At 44.7% G+C, this 17,677-nt stretch overlaps 1 protein-coding gene across 16 annotated transcripts in view; it reads right to left on the reverse strand.

Moving 5' to 3' along the window:
- The window catches only part of LOC131829106 (conserved oligomeric Golgi complex subunit 2-like), a 30,935-nt gene extending 21,611 nt beyond the window's left edge, over positions 1-9,324 (reverse strand). For 11 of the 16 annotated variants that reach the window (XR_009352727.1, XR_009352728.1, XR_009352726.1 and 8 more), the window contains exon 1: positions 9,085-9,322. Coding sequence is in view for 5 of the 16 variants with exons in the window: in XM_059170511.1 (XP_059026494.1) it covers positions 9,085-9,156 (72 nt within the window). In the remaining 11 variants the exon portion in view is untranslated. Of the gene's footprint in view, positions 1-9,084 lie in introns of all 16 variants that reach the window. The other 5 variants (XR_009352734.1, XR_009352733.1, XR_009352731.1 and 2 more) reach the window with 3 other exon arrangements.
- Positions 9,325-17,677: the final 8,353 nt, after the last annotated feature.

Here is a 17,677-nt window from a genome sequence, read left to right on the forward strand (position 1 = left end):
AAATAAAACTTCTCTGTAAAAGACACTGTTAAGAGAATGAAAAGACCAGTCACAGAGTAGAGAAAATATCTGCAAAACACATCCATGGTAAAGGACTTAAAATAAGAAATATAATATAAAGATGTCTTAGTAGCAATAAGAAATCAAACCTAATTTAAAAATGTGAAAAGAGCGGTGGCTGGGAAACCCAGTCAGTTAAGCATCTGCCTTTAGCTCAGGTCGTGGGACTGAACCCCACACTGGGCCCCTGGCTCAGCGAGGAGCCTGCTTTTTTCCCTCTCCCACTGCCTGCTGCTACCTCTCCGTGTACTTGTGCTGTTAATAAATAAATATAATCTTTAAAAAAGAAAAAAAAGGATCTGAAAAGATGCTCAACTTTGTATGTCATTAGGAAATTGCAAATTTAAACAAGGTACTATTACATATCACGTAGAATATAAAAAATCCAAAGCACTAGTAATACCAAATGCTAGCAAGGATGTGGGACAACCGAACTCTCATTCACTGTTTGGTCAGAATGCAAAATGGGAGGCACTGTGTGAGATAGCTTGGCAGTTTCTCACAGAACTAAACACATTCTCATTAAGATCAGTAATTGTGCTCCTTGGTATTTACCCAAAAGAGCTTAAAACTAGTGTCCACACAAAAACCTGCACAAGGATGTTTACAGCAGCTTTATTCTCTGAAGTGCCAAATCTTGGAAGCAATCCAAATCTCCTTCAGTAGGTGAACAGGTACACTGTGCCACACCCACACAATGGATTATTCGACAATTAAAAGATGAATTATTAAGCCACAAGACTTCGAAGAACCTTAAATGCGTATTGCTAAGTGAAAGACCAGTCTCAAAGGCTAAATACTATATGATTCCAACTCTATGGCATTCTGGAAAAGGTAAAAATTAACCAACATTTTTATTTTTATTTATTTTTTAGGTCATCTCTATACCCAATGTGGTGGCTAGAACTCATAACCCCGAGATCAAGAGTTAGATGCTCTAGCATCTAAGCCAGCCAGGTGCCTCTGAAAAGGTAAAACTCTAGACAGTAGAAAGATCCCGGGCTGAGGGGTGAGGGAGGAGGGTGCAGAGAGAGGAGAAGAAACAAATATATGAGGTACAGGGGTTTTCAAGGCAAGGAAACTAGGCTGTAAGATACCAACAGTAGGTAAATAACATTATACATTTGTCAAAACTCACAGAACTATAGAAAGAGGAGTGAACCCTAATGTAAACCATGGACTTTAATTAATACTGTATCAATGCTGGTTCATCAGTTGTAAAACATGTACCACAACAATGTAATACATTAATAATAGGAGATAGTGAAGTTAGAAGAAAAATATATTTTCTTTGTACTCAGGGATATTTCCTATCTGAACCCAGTTAAAGTACAAATCCCCCAAAAGGCCAGAAGTTGGGAGATCATAAGAAGTGTTGGAACATAGGAAAATAAATGAGCAAACCAAACACGCTGCAGGTAATTAAGAACCATTAACCATGAGAGAAGCAGTGACATCACTCAAAATTAAAAACAAGTAGAGTTTAAAAGTTTAGCTACTTTATTAACTAGCTGCAATCAGGGATGGCAAACAAAGACTAATTCAAAGTAACCTGGGAATTAGTCATTTAAAACTTACCAATAATCCAAAATTAGTAGCTTTAACGCTATGAAAATTACATGGAATTTGTAAAGATTGAAGTTCTCTAAGATGCCAAGAAGTAAAACACTCCTTCCCAGATACATGGACTTATAAAATCACTATATACTATCTCCACAAGAAGCAGAATCCCCCAGAACCATCACTCTGTAAATGATGAGAAGTACTAAGAGGGCCTATGAAATTTATGAGCTCTGCCCTGAAACATGTCCCATTTCATTGAGACAAAAAACCAAAATAGTTAAGCACTAATCTGCACACTACATAGGGGTTGAAAGACATAGAAAGTTTGTGTGAGCTCACGTATGTTTGTGTTTCCAACCATTCTTGAAAACAATGGACAACAGAGACGAATAAATGCCCCTGTATATCCCATAAATATTCCTCAAATATTTATCATGCAACTCCAGCTCTTCTCTAAGACCTAGGGACACAGTCATGAAAAGAAAAGACAAGGTCTCTGCTTTTAAAGAGCAGATATTCTAATGCAGAAATGAGAAAATAAATATGTAAACAAACAAAGACGTTATTAATGAAGTGATCAAACAGTGATTAATGAATAGTGATCACAGCTAAAAAGAAAACAGGACACCGTAAAGGTCTGAGTGACAAATGGGATGTATTTTAACTTGGATGAACCAGGAAATATAGAACAATGAGTTGAGATCCAAATGACACAAAGGAGCTAGCCACAGGAAGTGTGGGAAGACTGTTCCCACCCAAGGTATCAGCCTGTATACAAAAATGTCCTTGGAGCTCTTCCCTCCAGCCCCTGCTCTCAAATCTCTGACCCAGCTAGGTGGGGACATAATCTAGGACTTGTGTCTCCCAAAACTCATTCTAAATCTTTGTTCGGTGACTAAATTATTCAAGCTTGAGAAATTAAAAACACATGCTAACAAGATCGTCCCACCATCTACAGAGAGATCATCTTAAAAGCATCATGAAATAGTAACACTGAAATTCTAAGGAACTTCTGTTCTAACATTTTAATCAATTTTATATCAAACTCCTTTGTTGAATTTATATACCTGTTTGACATATTTATGAAGAGACAAAAAAAAAACAACCCTACATTCCGTAAATGTATTTATCCATCTAACAAATATTTGAGTACCTAATTACACTCTGTTCCAGCTGATTTCTACTCTTTATCTCTTTTTTCCCCTCAATTTAACACCAACCATAATCTATGTAGGCTTTTAGTTCGCTTTTCAAACTTAATTTCTTGAGCTATATAAAGGAATTATCCAGTGCTAGAGTTCTCAACACTGGTCACACATTAGGAAAGGAACTTTTTTTTTTTTTTTTAAAGATTTTATTTATTTATTTGACACAGAGAGAGAGATCACAAGTAGGCAGAGAGGGAGGGAATCATGCTCCATGCTGAGCTGAGTGTCCCATGCAGGGCTCAATCCCAAGACCCTGAGACGATAACCTGAGCTGAAGGCAGAAGCTTAAACCTCTGAGCCACTAAGGCACCCCCTCACCTGAGGAACTTAAAAACAAAAAGCCCAAAGGACACCTGGCTGGTTCAGTCACTGGAGCATGCAGGTCTTGATCTCAGGGTTGTGAGTTCAAGTCCCATGTTGGGTATAGAGATTACTTAAAAAAAAAAAAAAAAAGAAAGAGCCCAAGCCCCAGTTTGTGATTAATTTGTTTAAATGTTTCAAGAAATTTGATGCTACATGTTGTAAGACTAGTTAAATAACAAAAAGATATATTTACATAATACTTCTTGCTCTCAAATTTTGAACAAAGAACTTACTAATAATCAATAACTTAGTAGGCCAACATTTTATTTAAATAAGTTTTATGGTACTACAAAGAGTGAATTAGAAAATCAAAAGCAAGGAGAAATGGGCATGGTGTGAACATGGGGAAGCAAGAGAGAGCAAGAAAGTATGTGACCGGGAAGCGAATGCTTAGCTCTGAGATCCTTCTCCGAGAAAAGTACAGATTAAAACCTAAAAAGAAAAAGAAGGATCCCGTGCACTCAAGGAAAGAGAAGTCCCCCAACATCCCTCCTGCTTTTTCCAATATAAACAAACAGCTGGGCCGACTTACCACATCCTGGTTGGTACCGACTTTATCAACTTTTCTATATAGGCCAAACTTGTGTGGTCAATGATGGACAGGCTGTGTGCCAAGTGTACCAGTTGTACAACTGACTATGTAATGGCTGAAACTGAGAAACTGGGGTGAGACTATCAAGAGGCTCTAAGGATTGCGAAAGAGCCAAGATTCAAACGATTACCACGTACACACAAGACAAACTACGCAGATGATTGCTCAGTATGGAAGTAATTCAGAGTGTTACACTGTGGCATCAGCTGACCCAGACCCAGAAGATTGCTGGAGTTCCCATCATGGACATCTCTAACCATATAGACGACACTGAGTGAATGCCAGATGATGATGGAGCCCCTCACTCCTATTTCTTAATAGAGTTCCTCAGCTCTCCTTTACCAACTTTTCCTGTTGCCAGTTCATACAAGCAATTCTCCTTACCCAGTTCCTCTGTTCTGAGCTATGGCTAAAGACACTCACTTTTTTATGTTTTGAAACTGATTATCTTGTACCATTTTACTTTTTGTTGCATCTTTTTATAAATCAGATGACCGCTCACAAGACCAAAAAAAAAAAAAAAAAAAGGAATGGAAAGGAAAGATCAAAAGGGAGGGCAACAACAACAAAAAAAAACCACTTCTTTTTTGCCGGGAACCCTTCTTACAAGTGCCAAACAGATAAACTTTATCTGATGTTACATCGTCACATCTCCTCTATCATCAGGGAAAGTAGTTCATATAAGAAAATTTCTCTATAAAATGAGTTCCAGGCTTACATTCCATATTTGGCTAATTAGAATTTCATTACGATGTCTGTCTCAAACTGATGCAGAAGAGAATGGAATCTTGTCATCAAGATGTGACATCAAACTAAGAACCCACAGGGTAAGCATTCAGCTCCTGTGACACAAAAACGGCTCCTGGGGATGGGGGACCCTGGGCAACAGTGGCTGACCTGCGGGTCTGCGGCTATCTGCCGTCTGTCACTCTTCCCTCTTCCTCCTCTGTCAGCTGCTATCTCCAGCCGCCGTCAACAAAGTCCACCTCAAACAGCCATCATTTCCCTCTGGTCCCGTTTACCGTAGCTAAGCTCCAGGCCAGGCATCCAAATCACCAGCCCTGTGGGAACTTCTTCTAAGGTAAGAGGTGGCCCTACTGGTGAAATGCAGGCGCCAAGGCATGCGGACCTTGTGCCATCTTCTGCGCTATTCTTAATTCTGGTTGTCCCACTTCCCTCAGTTCCCACCTGTAGCCTCTGGAAAGGAACATATTACAGTAGGATTTCCAAGGACTGATGCGTGGGGGTCAGGAGATGTGGCCTGTGATTGGCCCCAACTAGCTGTGTGGCTTTAAAGGAAGTCATCACACCTCAGGCCTCAGTTTCCTTATCTGCAAGCCAGGATGGACTAGAGTCTTTTCAGAGGAGCTGGCAAAGATCACATACATAAGCACCACCTCATTATACTAACAAGCAAACAGAAGGCCGGAGGCGAGTGATTTGCCCCAAGTCAGACATAAGCAGGCAGAGAGCAGAGCTGAGGATGGGACCCACATCTGCAGGTCACAGCTAATCAGCCAGCACAGCACAAACAGATTTGAGCAGCTGCTCGTTCTTCCCCTTTTCCGTTTTGTCCATCAGAATGCATGCTCCCTGCAAACAAGGACACATAGGACCTGCTTCCTGTCTCAAAATTCCCAGTTCACCCAATTAGAACAGGGTGGAGACTCAAGGATTTATCCCCCCCCCCCACGGTTCTTTTATCTATGGAACATGAGGGTACATACACTCACCGTCCAGAGGGCTCCTGCCTTCACTTCTCATGGAAAAGGTCATCATGCGCCTACCCAGGGTGCCAACGAAGCCACAGGTTCCAGAGAGGAACTGACACAGAGAAGTTTGAAGGAGGCAGACTGGCTCAGAGCAGAAACAAACTGTCTACCAAGGAAAACTACCCCATGGGGGACTGATTCTCTTTGAAATATGTTCGAGTGTGTGGGAAAATGGTTTTTCAAGAGCCGGTGGACTGACCAGTCACCTGGTACATACAAGATCACATCTGCATTCTGACAAGAGTGGCTTGCCTGCAGTGTAGACCAGGGGCCAGAAAGACAAGGAAGGTGCATGGAGACTGGGTGAGAAGCTTCTACGGTGTGATGGCAAGGGCGCACTGCAAAGGTACGAGAAGAGATGGAGAGAAGTATATGGACTGAAGAGGTTTAGGAAGCGAAATCCACAGGACTTGATGTGACAGACTAGATTTTGGAAAGGTGACAGAGTAGGAGTTGACTTCTGGTTTCCCGACTCCCAGCTAAACGGATGAAGTGTTTACTGAGAGAGGCAATAGAATAAGAAAGGTGATTTTCAATGGAGGAGGTGCTCATGAATTCCGTCTTGAACCTGATGAGTCTGAGGGGCCACAGATACATCCAAGAAGAAAGGTCAGCAAGTCCGATACACAGAACTGGTGCTCAGGACGCGTGTGGGCCAGAGACAGGAATCTGCCTTACCTGCCAATAGGTGGTCATGAAGCTGCACAAAAGGACATCTAGGGAAAGAAAGGAACATGGGGCTGAGCCCATAATCAGCATTCAGTGGCTACCAGGAGCATGACTTTGCACAGGAGACACATCAGAGAGGTAGAAGAAAGGAAGCAATGCAGAGCATTTGGTCTACTGTGATGTCGAGTAAGGAGACAGAGAAAGGTCAGGTGCGCTGACTTAGAAACAGTTTTGGTAAGAACTCTTTAGTGGAACGACAGGGCCTGAAGGGTGGAAGGTGATAAAGTCAAGTCAACCCCTGAGCACCAGCTGCGATGCGCGACAGTGACAGGGCAATACCTAGAGGTGGGGCAGTCAAGTGGGAGAGGATCAAACAGGAGCGCGTGATGGGAAGGAGTGCAGGGGAGAGGATCCCTGCAGGCTCCTGGAAGGGCGGGAGTTCATGCCCTCCCGTTGTTCAGTGGAGACTGAACCAAGGAGGAAGGAGAGCCCCTCCCCATACCAGGCGAGGAGGAGAAGGGGACAAGTATAAGAATGGGATCATGATCAGCAGGATGGAAGAGGTCCCGTGGGATGGCTGCTAATTTTTCTGTACGACTGGAGATGAAGTCATATGTTGAGATGGAGGAGGAAGGCTACGTGTGATGTCAATAGCACACCCATGTAAATGGTCTAATTTGTCTGTTATGCCACTTTCTCCCCCTACTACCAATATCTTATGTCCTGCTCATCTATTGGTTGGCTGTCAACCCAAAGGATTTTTGTATTTCTAAGCCAACAATGTATGATGTTGCCAGTGCCTCTGCCCCAGGTGATCCTTCCCCATCTGCCATTCCTGCACTTTGATCACCTACCTCTTTTGCATACCTTTCCCCTTCTATTTCTCATTAGATCTCATAAACATGACTTTTTAAGTAGTCTCCTGCCACCAGTCAGCTCGAACTCAACAGATATGACCATGCAACTTCCTGCTGTAAACCTGACTGCAGCTCTACCTGAAGACTGCATCAACGTGGACCCCTCAATGTATGCAGTGTCCAAGGTGCAACCGCAGCCCCACCCCATCTCCCTTTCTACCATCCCAGTCTCATTCCAAAATGTGCCAAACAAGACACCTTTGTAGAAATACAACCCCGACAGCAAGCTCTCCACTCATTTCTGCCTCGGAACTGTAACTTACAAAACATCTCTCTGACGGAAACACAAATTGCAAATAACCTTTATCTCCAGCTCCCACATAGTAGATCAATACCACTTTACACAGAACAGCTGTTCCATGTATTTTCCTTCTATGTATGAAGGGGTCACGTTCATTAACACTACAAATTGTACATTATATTCAGAAGTTACAGAGCCTTGAAAGAATATGGAATTGCTGGCATTCTAGCCACTTTCCCAGTTTGCTCTCTCCCTACTTCTAAGTCCTACTTTAGAACTGCTATTTTGAGATTTCTATTTTCTGAAGCTGCTTTGACCAAAGGCATTCTGTCAGCTCAGAGTGAGAAAGATGGCGGGGCTCAGAAGTGTGAAAAAATGCTAGTGTTAGGCCCAAAGGAAGCCTGGTGAAGTCCAAAGACAGACAAGCTAAAGAGACTTCCGTGCTTTGAGATTCTTTAAGTCTGTGTGTGTGCCTTTTCTTCTTCCAATGACCTCTCTCCTCATCACGTGTCCTTCATTAACAAAAATTTTCTGGATCAGAGAATTCACTCTGTGCTCTCCTTCAGACACTCCATTCAATTTACACCTTTTATTACAGTGGCTTAACATCACCATACAAGAACAAGAGTACAATATACCTTCGTCTAGACATCCCTAGATATTAAAAATGATATGTCCACACCGCAGAGGATCCAGACATAAGCACCTTTAAAGCCAGAGTTTGGGAGATGTGATCTGAATGCAAGTATCAAAAAGGAACTAGCTGGTTAACCCAAAAAAGAAAAAAAAACATATTATGACTTGAAGCCATATAAAAGTAAGAAATTCAAACTCTTTTCAGAATTTTAGGTACCTACAGAGCCAAAACTTTTTAACACTGAAACCAGCTACTAAATCCCAATCCTTAGAAATTAAACATATACGTTTCGATAGTTTAAGTACAGACCCAGGGGATACAGAAAACAGATAAAGCTCCTCCTAGCTCTGATTCAAACCTTGGGATATTTTCAAGGCTATGTCTGATGAACCTTTCCTGTCAGTAAAGTCTTTTCAGTTTAAATTTCTATTCTGTAAGTTTATGTCCTACAGTTATCTGCTGCCAGCTTCAGGCTGACCTCACCAAGAGAAGTAGGGCAACTTTAGAAAAGGAGCTTGGTATGCTTTGTAGTACTGGACCAGAACCAGTAAGGACAGTACAGTCTTTAAGATATCTCATTCCGGGAGCTTAAGACGAAAGTCAGGCATAAACGTTAGGTTAAGTGCCTTTTTGACCCGATTCCTGGTAAGTACGTGCGTTCAGAGATGTGTTCAACGCACAGTCGCTCAGCTTCTAGGCACAAGGCACTGGGAGGCTTCTGTCAGGCCGGGGGAGCGGCGGTCTGACTGTGCCGCACGGTACCAGAGGCGGGTCCTACGGGTCCGGGGCTTTTACGTTTAGCTCAAAACCACCTGCCCTGAACTTTCAGGCCTTTTCATTCAATGTGCACGATTTCACAGGAGTGCTTTCTCCAGGCTGCACCTAGCCAACCCCCTCGGGTTGAGACTCACTGCGAAGTGCAGCAAGGTCCCCGCCGAGGACCCGTCCGGGGCGGGCACAGCCCAGGAAGCCCGCAAGAGAAGCCCGAGGAGAGGCCCAAGAGGGCCAAGGAGGGCAGGCCACCCACGGCCAGGCTCCGGGGAGCAGAGCCCTGGCGCGCACCTTCATGAACTCCTCCTTGTCGAAGCAGAGCGTGTCCGGCTCCTTGGGGAGGTTCATCCTACTTCTCTCCATCCCGCCGGCCGCCGCCTCTCAGCGCCGACACTCCAGCGAGGAGGAACGGTAGGAGGCTGCGATCCCCGACGCTGCGGGTGCAGCCACGGCATTTCCACCGCACAGAAGGCACCGCTTCCGCCAACATGGCAGCGTCCACGCCGCCGCCAATGAACCAGGACGCTGCGGGCCCGCTTCCGCCTGCCTCCCCAAGAGAGGCGCGCGGACCGCCGCCTCCGAGCCAGCAGTTGATGCTGCCCCCGTGCGGCGGAGGGCGACACTACAACCTCGCGAAAGTTTCTGTGGGGCAGAACCGCTGCCGCTGGTGATCCCGGGTAGAGCGGGAGAGGGGAGGGCGGGGAGGGTCAGGGGCGCTCCCTCCCCACCTCGCCGTTAACCTCGGAAAACCGGCCTGCGAGCTTCTTCCAGGACCTTCTCCCGAGATTGTCCCGCGGGAAGCATAGCCGTGGAGGGATGCTGGCCCTGTACTTCTGCGGCCGGTTGTCCAGAGTGGGGGGCGTCCCCGTGTCAGGCTACCGGTCCCCGGGCGCCGCCGCTGCAGCCGCCTGGGCGCGGAGGCCTCTGTGGGAACCCGGCTTCCGCCCTTAGCCCCGCGCCCACCCGCGAGCGTGGCTTCTCCCCCGCCGAGCTTGGCTTCAGCGATCTGTAGGGAGGAAGGTGGTCAGCTGGCAGCCTCGGGTCCTCTGGGCAGCTCCCGGCTCCACTTCAGCTCAGCTGTGGGGGGGCCACAAGTTTGGGTCCTCAAAGCTCTTAAAGGATCACCTCGCTACCGGCCAACAAAACACAGCCGACAAGTAGATGTGCGAGCATGTTTATGTCCAGTCCGCTCTAGAATGGGCGGAATCGTGTGTTTGTGGCGGCTAGCGTTGGTTCGATCGCCACACCTGCCCCCAATTTTTGAGACCCCCTCCTCCTCCTGCCATCCTCCCCACATTTATTTTGAGATTTTTCTTTCCTCTTCCCTTGCTCTGTCTCCCACTGTCCTCCCCATTAGTGGGAATGTCATGGTCAAATGATGATTCATTTATCTTTTTTTTCTCCGTGAGATTCTGACAGCTCAAACCACAGATCTCACGCGCGCCCTTCAGGCTGCAGCTTTGTTGTAATAGCCCAGGCCTGGGCTGCCCCTCCCAATGCTGTGATCTCCCAGAGATAGCAGGAGCAGTCCTTAGAAAGGGATGGGACACAGCAAGACAACGGCTTACAGTGAGTCTTGCATTCGAGTCACTCCAAATGGGAAACTGGTCACTTTTTTAAAAAACGTGAGTACAGAATCTGAAACAATACATTCCCTAGCAGTGGGCCTGGCAAGGCCTTGTTGAGGAAAATGTTCCCAGTCAAAATCCAGAGACTATGACAGGTAGGATGAGTGCTGGAATCTTATTTGGAGAATCAGAATAAATTGCCAGGGGAGCAACTATGAAAGTGCATTCTATGCCCTGTTGTGGTCATTTGGATATAGGGAATGAAAGCCTCGTTATTTGGTCTTTCTTTGTTTACTCTTATTATGAAAATTCTCAAACATACACCAAAGTGTGTAGAGCAGAAGGATCCCGGCCCTTCCGAGTACTTATCACTCTGCTTCCCAGCTGTTTCATAGGCCCTCCTCCTCCTACTGCCCCCGAAGTGCCTGGATTTTTGTTTTTTTGGGAGGGGGGAGGTCTGGAATATATTTTAAAGTAAATCCCAAACATCACATCATTCCCTGATCCCCAAATACCTTGGTTTACACATCAAAGAAGGAGGAGGAAGAGGTGGAGGAGGTGAAGACTGAGAAGGAGGAGGGATGAAGAAGAGAGATTTCCGCACAGGCCCACTATGCCAGAATCAATAGGTCTAATAAGCTATTCTGATTGGCTCTGAGAGGCATGACTTTTAGCCCAAGGCCACAGTGCTAATAAGCGACAAGGGCAAATTCAGGCAGCGCAAACAGCAAGGCCCACACTCATCATCAAGGAACCGAGAGAGGGGGCAAGGGTGCCAGACCGACGGAACAAAGTTGTCTGGGAACCCCACCTGCCCTAGAAGTCCAGATGAGCGAGTAGTTGAACTGTTTTTTACCTTCATTGTCATTCCTTTCTGAAATTATTGCCGGCCTTTGGTAAAGACATGAACCTGAGCTTGTGCAGCCTGGGGTACTGATCTTGGGGTTGCTGAAGAGAGTAGGTGCCAACAAAGAATGAAAATCCCTGCTGCCTGTTCTCCTTCCGAGAGTCAGGAGGGAAGAGTCAAGACCCCATACAGTGTGCTGTACCTTGGAGCCCTGGCTGTGGCAGTGACGTGGCCCACCAAAGCCAGGAGCAACAGGCAAGACCCCAGACTCCAAATGCTAATGGAACACCATGGGGAGGATGAAGGAAAGGCAGAGTCAGCAGAAACCTTCACAAAGGACATTTCCCTCAGTTTCATCTGGGAGCTGATATTCAGCTGGTACATACCCCTTCAGCCACACAAAGTTTGGTGACTAGCCTTTGGCCAGAACCTGCTGTGTGTCTCCCTACCCTGAACCCTTCCCAAGATCCCTACCATGGCCTCGCGATCCAGGCACTGGGAGTGTAACACTTGACTCTGCAGGGGTCCCCGGGCCAGCTTTTGGTTAGTTAGTTGTCCACGCTGTTAAAGATTTGACTATTGTTACATGTTTGACTCTCGTCTTTGGTGATGGTACCTATTTCATAGCAAATAGAAGCTGGAATCCAGGAAACAGGCTAGAAGATGAAGTTAAAAAGTGGATACAAAGCTTCTAATCAGAGCCAGACACAATCGGCAATCAACTATATCCCAGTCTCTCCCCTCTTCTCTGATCTATATATTCCTTAATGAGGAATGAGACTTTAAGTTGACTTTTTGTTTATCTTCAAGTATCTCTCTCTCTCTATTCCCTAACTTGCCTCTCTTGCCTTCATTTCATCCTAGAGCTTGTGCCCACTACTTCTTTTCTAAGTAAATATTAACTCCCTTTGACTCTGAATCTCTGGGAAATTCTCAGTTCCCTATTTTCACTGGCACTGTGACAGGTCTTCATTTCTCCTTCCCACTCCTCTCTATTTATAGTTTTCACATTTTTTTGGCAGGTTGGCTACAGGATACTCAAAAATTGCAAAGAGAAACATTGTGTTTTGGAAATTCGTCTGAGCATTTTTTTCCCAATATTGTCCTTATGCTCTCCTGATCCTCTCTTGAACTGTTGGACTAAAGCAGCTGACGCTTGCTTCCACCAGCAACCAGAGTCATCCTGTCCACTACTGTGGGAATAGAGGGTTTCCATTTGGAACTGCAGACTGACCCTAAAGTCTGGTGGCCCTTTGGTGCCAGGATAGCAGGTATGGGGCGGGTGGGACATGGAGGACAAGCATCATGGTAGAGGTCTCCCTTTGACCAGGAAAGCTCACAATGAGCCAACAGGTCCATTTCAACATCTTCTATATTTTCCTTATACACTGTTTCATTCCAGAGTGGGTTTGATTCTTAAGTATTTCCCATTCCAACCAGAAACAGACTCATCCTAGGAGCTACCAAATTCTGCCTCATCTTCCTAATCAGTTAGTACCCCAAATTGGGTATGATAGTGCCAGAACATTCTTCCATGTGTATTTTATAACAGACTAGTATTTTATTAGTTTTTTTTTTCAAACTAATAAGAATAAGGGTAACTTTTTTTTTTAAAGCATAGGCAAAATCACGAAAGACATTGAAATGAACCTAAAAGATTATAGTGTCTTCCAAGGGAAAACACGTGTTGTCTCATGTAACCTTCTGGGCTGACCAATTCTATGGGATATTCTGTGCCTTTCTTGTCTTTGAGCTATTTTGCAACTCTATAGATTGTACATAATTGATGTGGATGCAGATGATCTTGTCTAGCTATATGTAAATGAATTTTGTCCACTGGAAGTACAGTTGACCCCTTTTCCTTTGGTAGAAGGCAGTTTTGCATCCATTTGCATTCTATTTGCATATCTATTTGCGTCTATCAAAGCAAATTCGTTTAAGTATTACTGATTGTATATGTGTCTGCCTGGAGATTTTTGCTTGAAATGGTGGTAACATCTTAGTGGTTCCCGAGCTAATGAATGAATTAAACAAAATCCCTTCAGGCATTCATCTCATATTTGTAAAATGGTCCTTATTTAATCTTTTCGAGAAAATGATACACTAGCAAACCATGACAAAATTCTAGTAAATGAAAAGTGCAATGAAATCAAATTGGAATGAATTTTAGAATTACCTTCAATGTGGCCCATGCTATGCCAGAGGCAGAGAATGAATGAGTCTCAAAGCCATGGCTTCTGGCCTCCAGAAGTTACAATAATCTGTGTTAACATTAGCATGCCTGAGAAATGCATGTGACTTTCCCATCAGGGTTTCCCCCGGGGGTTCAGTTAACCTTTCTCTTCCAAGCTATCCTCTTGTAGTGATATCAATTGTGCCCTTGGTTTCAGCTCCCATTCCCTAGCCAACATCTCTCCCACTGATACATGACCATCTGTTTCTTTCCTACCCACCAGGCCCGTGTAACTGACTACCTACTCGTGCTATTTCACTGATGTCCCACCTGTGCCTCAAAACCCAGCATGTTCAAAACTTGATTCATCATCGTTTCTGAAAGAACGGTTTATCCTCTTTTGTTTTGTTTCTTTAGAAATGATTCTACACATGCCAGCGGCATGCACCAGAAACCAGGAAGGAATCATACAGCTGAGCCAACCTGCTGTACTTTAAAACACTTGACCACAATTCTCCAGTAGATACTCAACCCTGGCTTCAAACTCCCTTGTCCCTCCAGTGAGTTTGCTTTCCCTCTAATGGATGACCGTTTCACACCTTCAAGACTTGCCTCAACAATCCCTACCCCCACCTCTTCTGAACTATGTCACCTCACTCCCAGCTCCTGTCCTAGGGATGAGGGAGCAGAAGGCAAGCTGAGAACAAAGCAGAAGCTGGCGCCCTACACCCTCTCCCCATGCCATATGTGTAACATTCCTCATGCACTCCCGGCTGCCCTAAAGGAAAAATGATGCTTAACTGATAGAGATCCCAGTCCTGAAGGACAGGAGTCTCCCTACATCTACAAATTTCCTAGCGACTTACAAGGAAGGAAGAAGCTTTCTCATCAATAGCCTGACTTCCAGAGACCCGTACCTCAGTTTCTGGAAGCTCTAACATCACCCTCCCCTCCATAAAATTGAGGGAAGCCAAGGGGGAGGGAAGTGTAATAAAACTGAATTTCTTCTAAGCCCAAAGCCCACTGACAAGGATGTGTGATAGGAGGAATGTAACATATCTCCAGGAAACTCCCGACTGTCTTCATGCTTTCCCTCATTAGAGGCAAAAACAGCCTTGACTTGACAATAACCAGGTCTCCCTTATCCTGAAATTCTTCTTTAGCATATGAAAGTCCTTCTGGACACCCCCTTTGTCCTCACCTTCTCAGCTCCCAGTCAACCATGCCTCTGTCTGAGCAGCTCTTTCTGCCCCTGGGTCCTGTCCCTGTGTTTTAATGAAACCACCATTTGCACCTAAGACGTCTCAAGAGTCCTTTCTTGGTCATTGGCTCTAGACCTCACCCCACCGAACCTCACCTGTGTTCCAAAACTTCATCACTAGTGTCACACTTCAAGAAAATAAAAGCCCCTTGTGCAGGAATTCCCTTATCTTACCACCACCCAATCAAATTGATACCTACGTTTGTATCCATTTTTAATTTGTTTTTAGACATTTGCTCAAAAAATATTTAGTCAGTACCTACTGTGTGCTACACACTGCCCTGAGTGTTTGTAAGTCTGTGGCGAACAACACAGAAAAGTCCCTGGCATCATGGAATTTACATGGTAATTGGAGAAATGTACAAGAAACACAGAAAGATTTGAAGACAGAGCAGGTTTATTGAGAAGAGCAGACATCCCCAGCTGGGGTTTGTTCTTCCTTGTGCCTGGGATTTGTTCCCTCCAGCCCTCTCCAGGACTCCACTCCCAGGGTCAATATCAAGTTCTCGTTCCAATGGATCCTTCCAGTCAGAAGACAAATGACCTTTTTCTTAAAAACAAAAGGAAAAAACCCAAAACAAAGACTTCCTTTAACCTTCTATCTTCCTATAACAACCTCCATATTTCTCTCCCCACCTCATTCCCAGCATAGCTTGTAAAATATTTGTCTACACCTGTGGGTGTAGGGTACCATGTCCCCAATGGTAGTTGAAATGTCTCTATAAAGAATCCTTATGTGCAGATCATTTTAAGGGAGTCCATTTCCAGATCCAAACTCCATGTGTGCTCTGTAGGATAGGTGATATGCCCATTCTTGGGTCTGATATCAGGATACTCCTCTCCTTCCTGGAAGATCAAGACACTCCTCTCAGATCTTATTAGAGTGTAGGACTTGGGCTGACACCAAAGTTGAAATACCAGTTTTGTTTCAAATAATGCCCTTCTGTGGGCAGTCCTGGGGCTCCTCCTTTAGGGCTTCCTCTCCTTATTAAGGGTGAAGGTTAACATCGGAAAGGGGATTTGGGCAGATGTTGGAAGTGCTCTGACATCAGAATAAAAATCAGTTTTGGTTAGTGACACTCATTTCTTCATATTTAAATTAAACTACATATTTTTAGGGACATAATAGGAAAAAGCACAAATAAGGATTTTAATGGTTTCATTCCATTCCAGTGTGGTTTGGGAAATAAAATAACAGAAAATGAGACTGTTCTGTTTAAAAAAAAAAATCCTCTTGTAGCAGGCAAATGTTATTCCAACGAAGTCGATTCTTTCCTATCTCGTGTTCTTTTTAAAGATTTATTTATTTATTTATTTATTTGGTAGAGACACACACACACACACACAGAGAGAGAGAGAGAGAGAGAACACAAGTAGGGAGAGCAGGGGAGGGAGAAGCAGGCTTCCTGCTGATCAGGAATGTGGGCCTTCATCTAGGCCCCTGGGATCATGACCTGAGACAAAGGCAGCTGCTTAGTGACTGAGCCACTCAGGTGCCCTCTATCTCATTTTTTAAATGTTTAATATTTTCAACACCTAGTTAATAAAATATACATATATTGTGATGAAAAGTTTATGATTAAAAAGTTTCAGATGTCCACTTAAAAATGTGCAAGGTGTGTGAATTCTCATAGGCAGTCCATGCACCATACACGCCTATCACTAGCAAACGTGGATGTACTCGGTTTCTCTAGGTTCCCGCTTCCTTAGTGCCCTCTTAATCACATGGTTTCTCTTTCTACCATCCTAGACCTGTATTCTCAATTTGCTTCTCTATTTCATCTCCGCCCCTTTGAAGAGTTTGATTCTGGGTCTTCTGTAGCTATGTGTTCGCTCTCTCTCTCTCTCTCTCTCTCTCCCTCGATCAGGGTTTTGCAGCCTAGCACTATTGATACCTGGTGGGTGATTCTCTGCTTTGGGGCTGTCCTGTGCCCTGCAGGACAGTTAGCAGCATCTCTGGTCTCTAGCCACTAGATGCCAGCAGCACCCCCCCCCCCCCCAGTGGTGACCACCAAAAATGTCTCCGGATATTGTTCAATCAGCCCTGGGAGCAAAGCTCCTTGCCTCCCAGCCCTAGTTTAAAAGCCACTGCTTTAGCCGATTCCATTCAGCATCATTGATTTAAGTTCTTTGTAGAAGCTAATGGCTCTGAAGTTAACGTCTTTAATCCTAACCCGCCCTTGGAGCTGAGAATCACGTGGCCAGCTGCCTGCAGCATTTCTCCATAAATATGTAACAGGAGTCTTATTTTCACCATGATTTCTAACCTGCTCCCTCCCCATCTTAGTAAACAGCATCCCCATCTCCTACTGGCTAAAGCCTCAGCCCCTGGGATAAATTCCCCCTTTCCCTTTTCTATCAGCAAAACCAACTGATTTGACCTCCAAAACAGAAGTCAGACTTGCTCACTGTTCTTTATATCCACTGCTCCCATTTGAATCCAAATCCTGAAATTTTTTTTTGCACTTCAGACACTGTTAACAGTCATTGGTCCCACGACTACACCTACACAGATATTTCACAAGATCGCTAATCACCGCCAAGTTGCCAAGTCCAATGATTAACCCTCAGATCCAAATGACTCAACCTCTCAGTCCTATAGACACAGAAGTCCCTCCACTTCTCTGGAAATATTCTCTTTTTCATCGTGATGTTGGCTCTCCCTTCCTCTTCCACACTGGTCAGTGATGATGGCTCCTTTCCTGGCTGGGTTTTCTTGAGCTTCCTGACCTTTAGACATCAGTCCTGTGCTCTGGGACTCGGACCTTCTGCCTGAGTTTTCTGTTGTGTTAAAAAAAAAAAAAATCAGCTGAGTACATTTTAAAGAACCTATTGGCTTTATTCAATGATTCACGAAATGGGCAGCATCCTGCTTACAGACTGAAAGGAGCTCGGAGGAGCAGTACAAAATGAAAGACTTTTATAAGCAGAAGAGAGGAGGAGCAAGGAAGCCAAGTCAGGCAAACAAGGCAGGTTGGTTATGGCCAAGTGACTTGGCTGCCGGGGATGGCAGGGGTCCGAGGGAGTGGGGATCA

The sequence above is a fragment of the Mustela lutreola genome, chromosome 4, assembly GCF_030435805.1.
Source record: "Mustela lutreola isolate mMusLut2 chromosome 4, mMusLut2.pri, whole genome shotgun sequence".
Classification (NCBI taxonomy): domain Eukaryota; kingdom Metazoa; phylum Chordata; class Mammalia; order Carnivora; family Mustelidae; genus Mustela; species Mustela lutreola.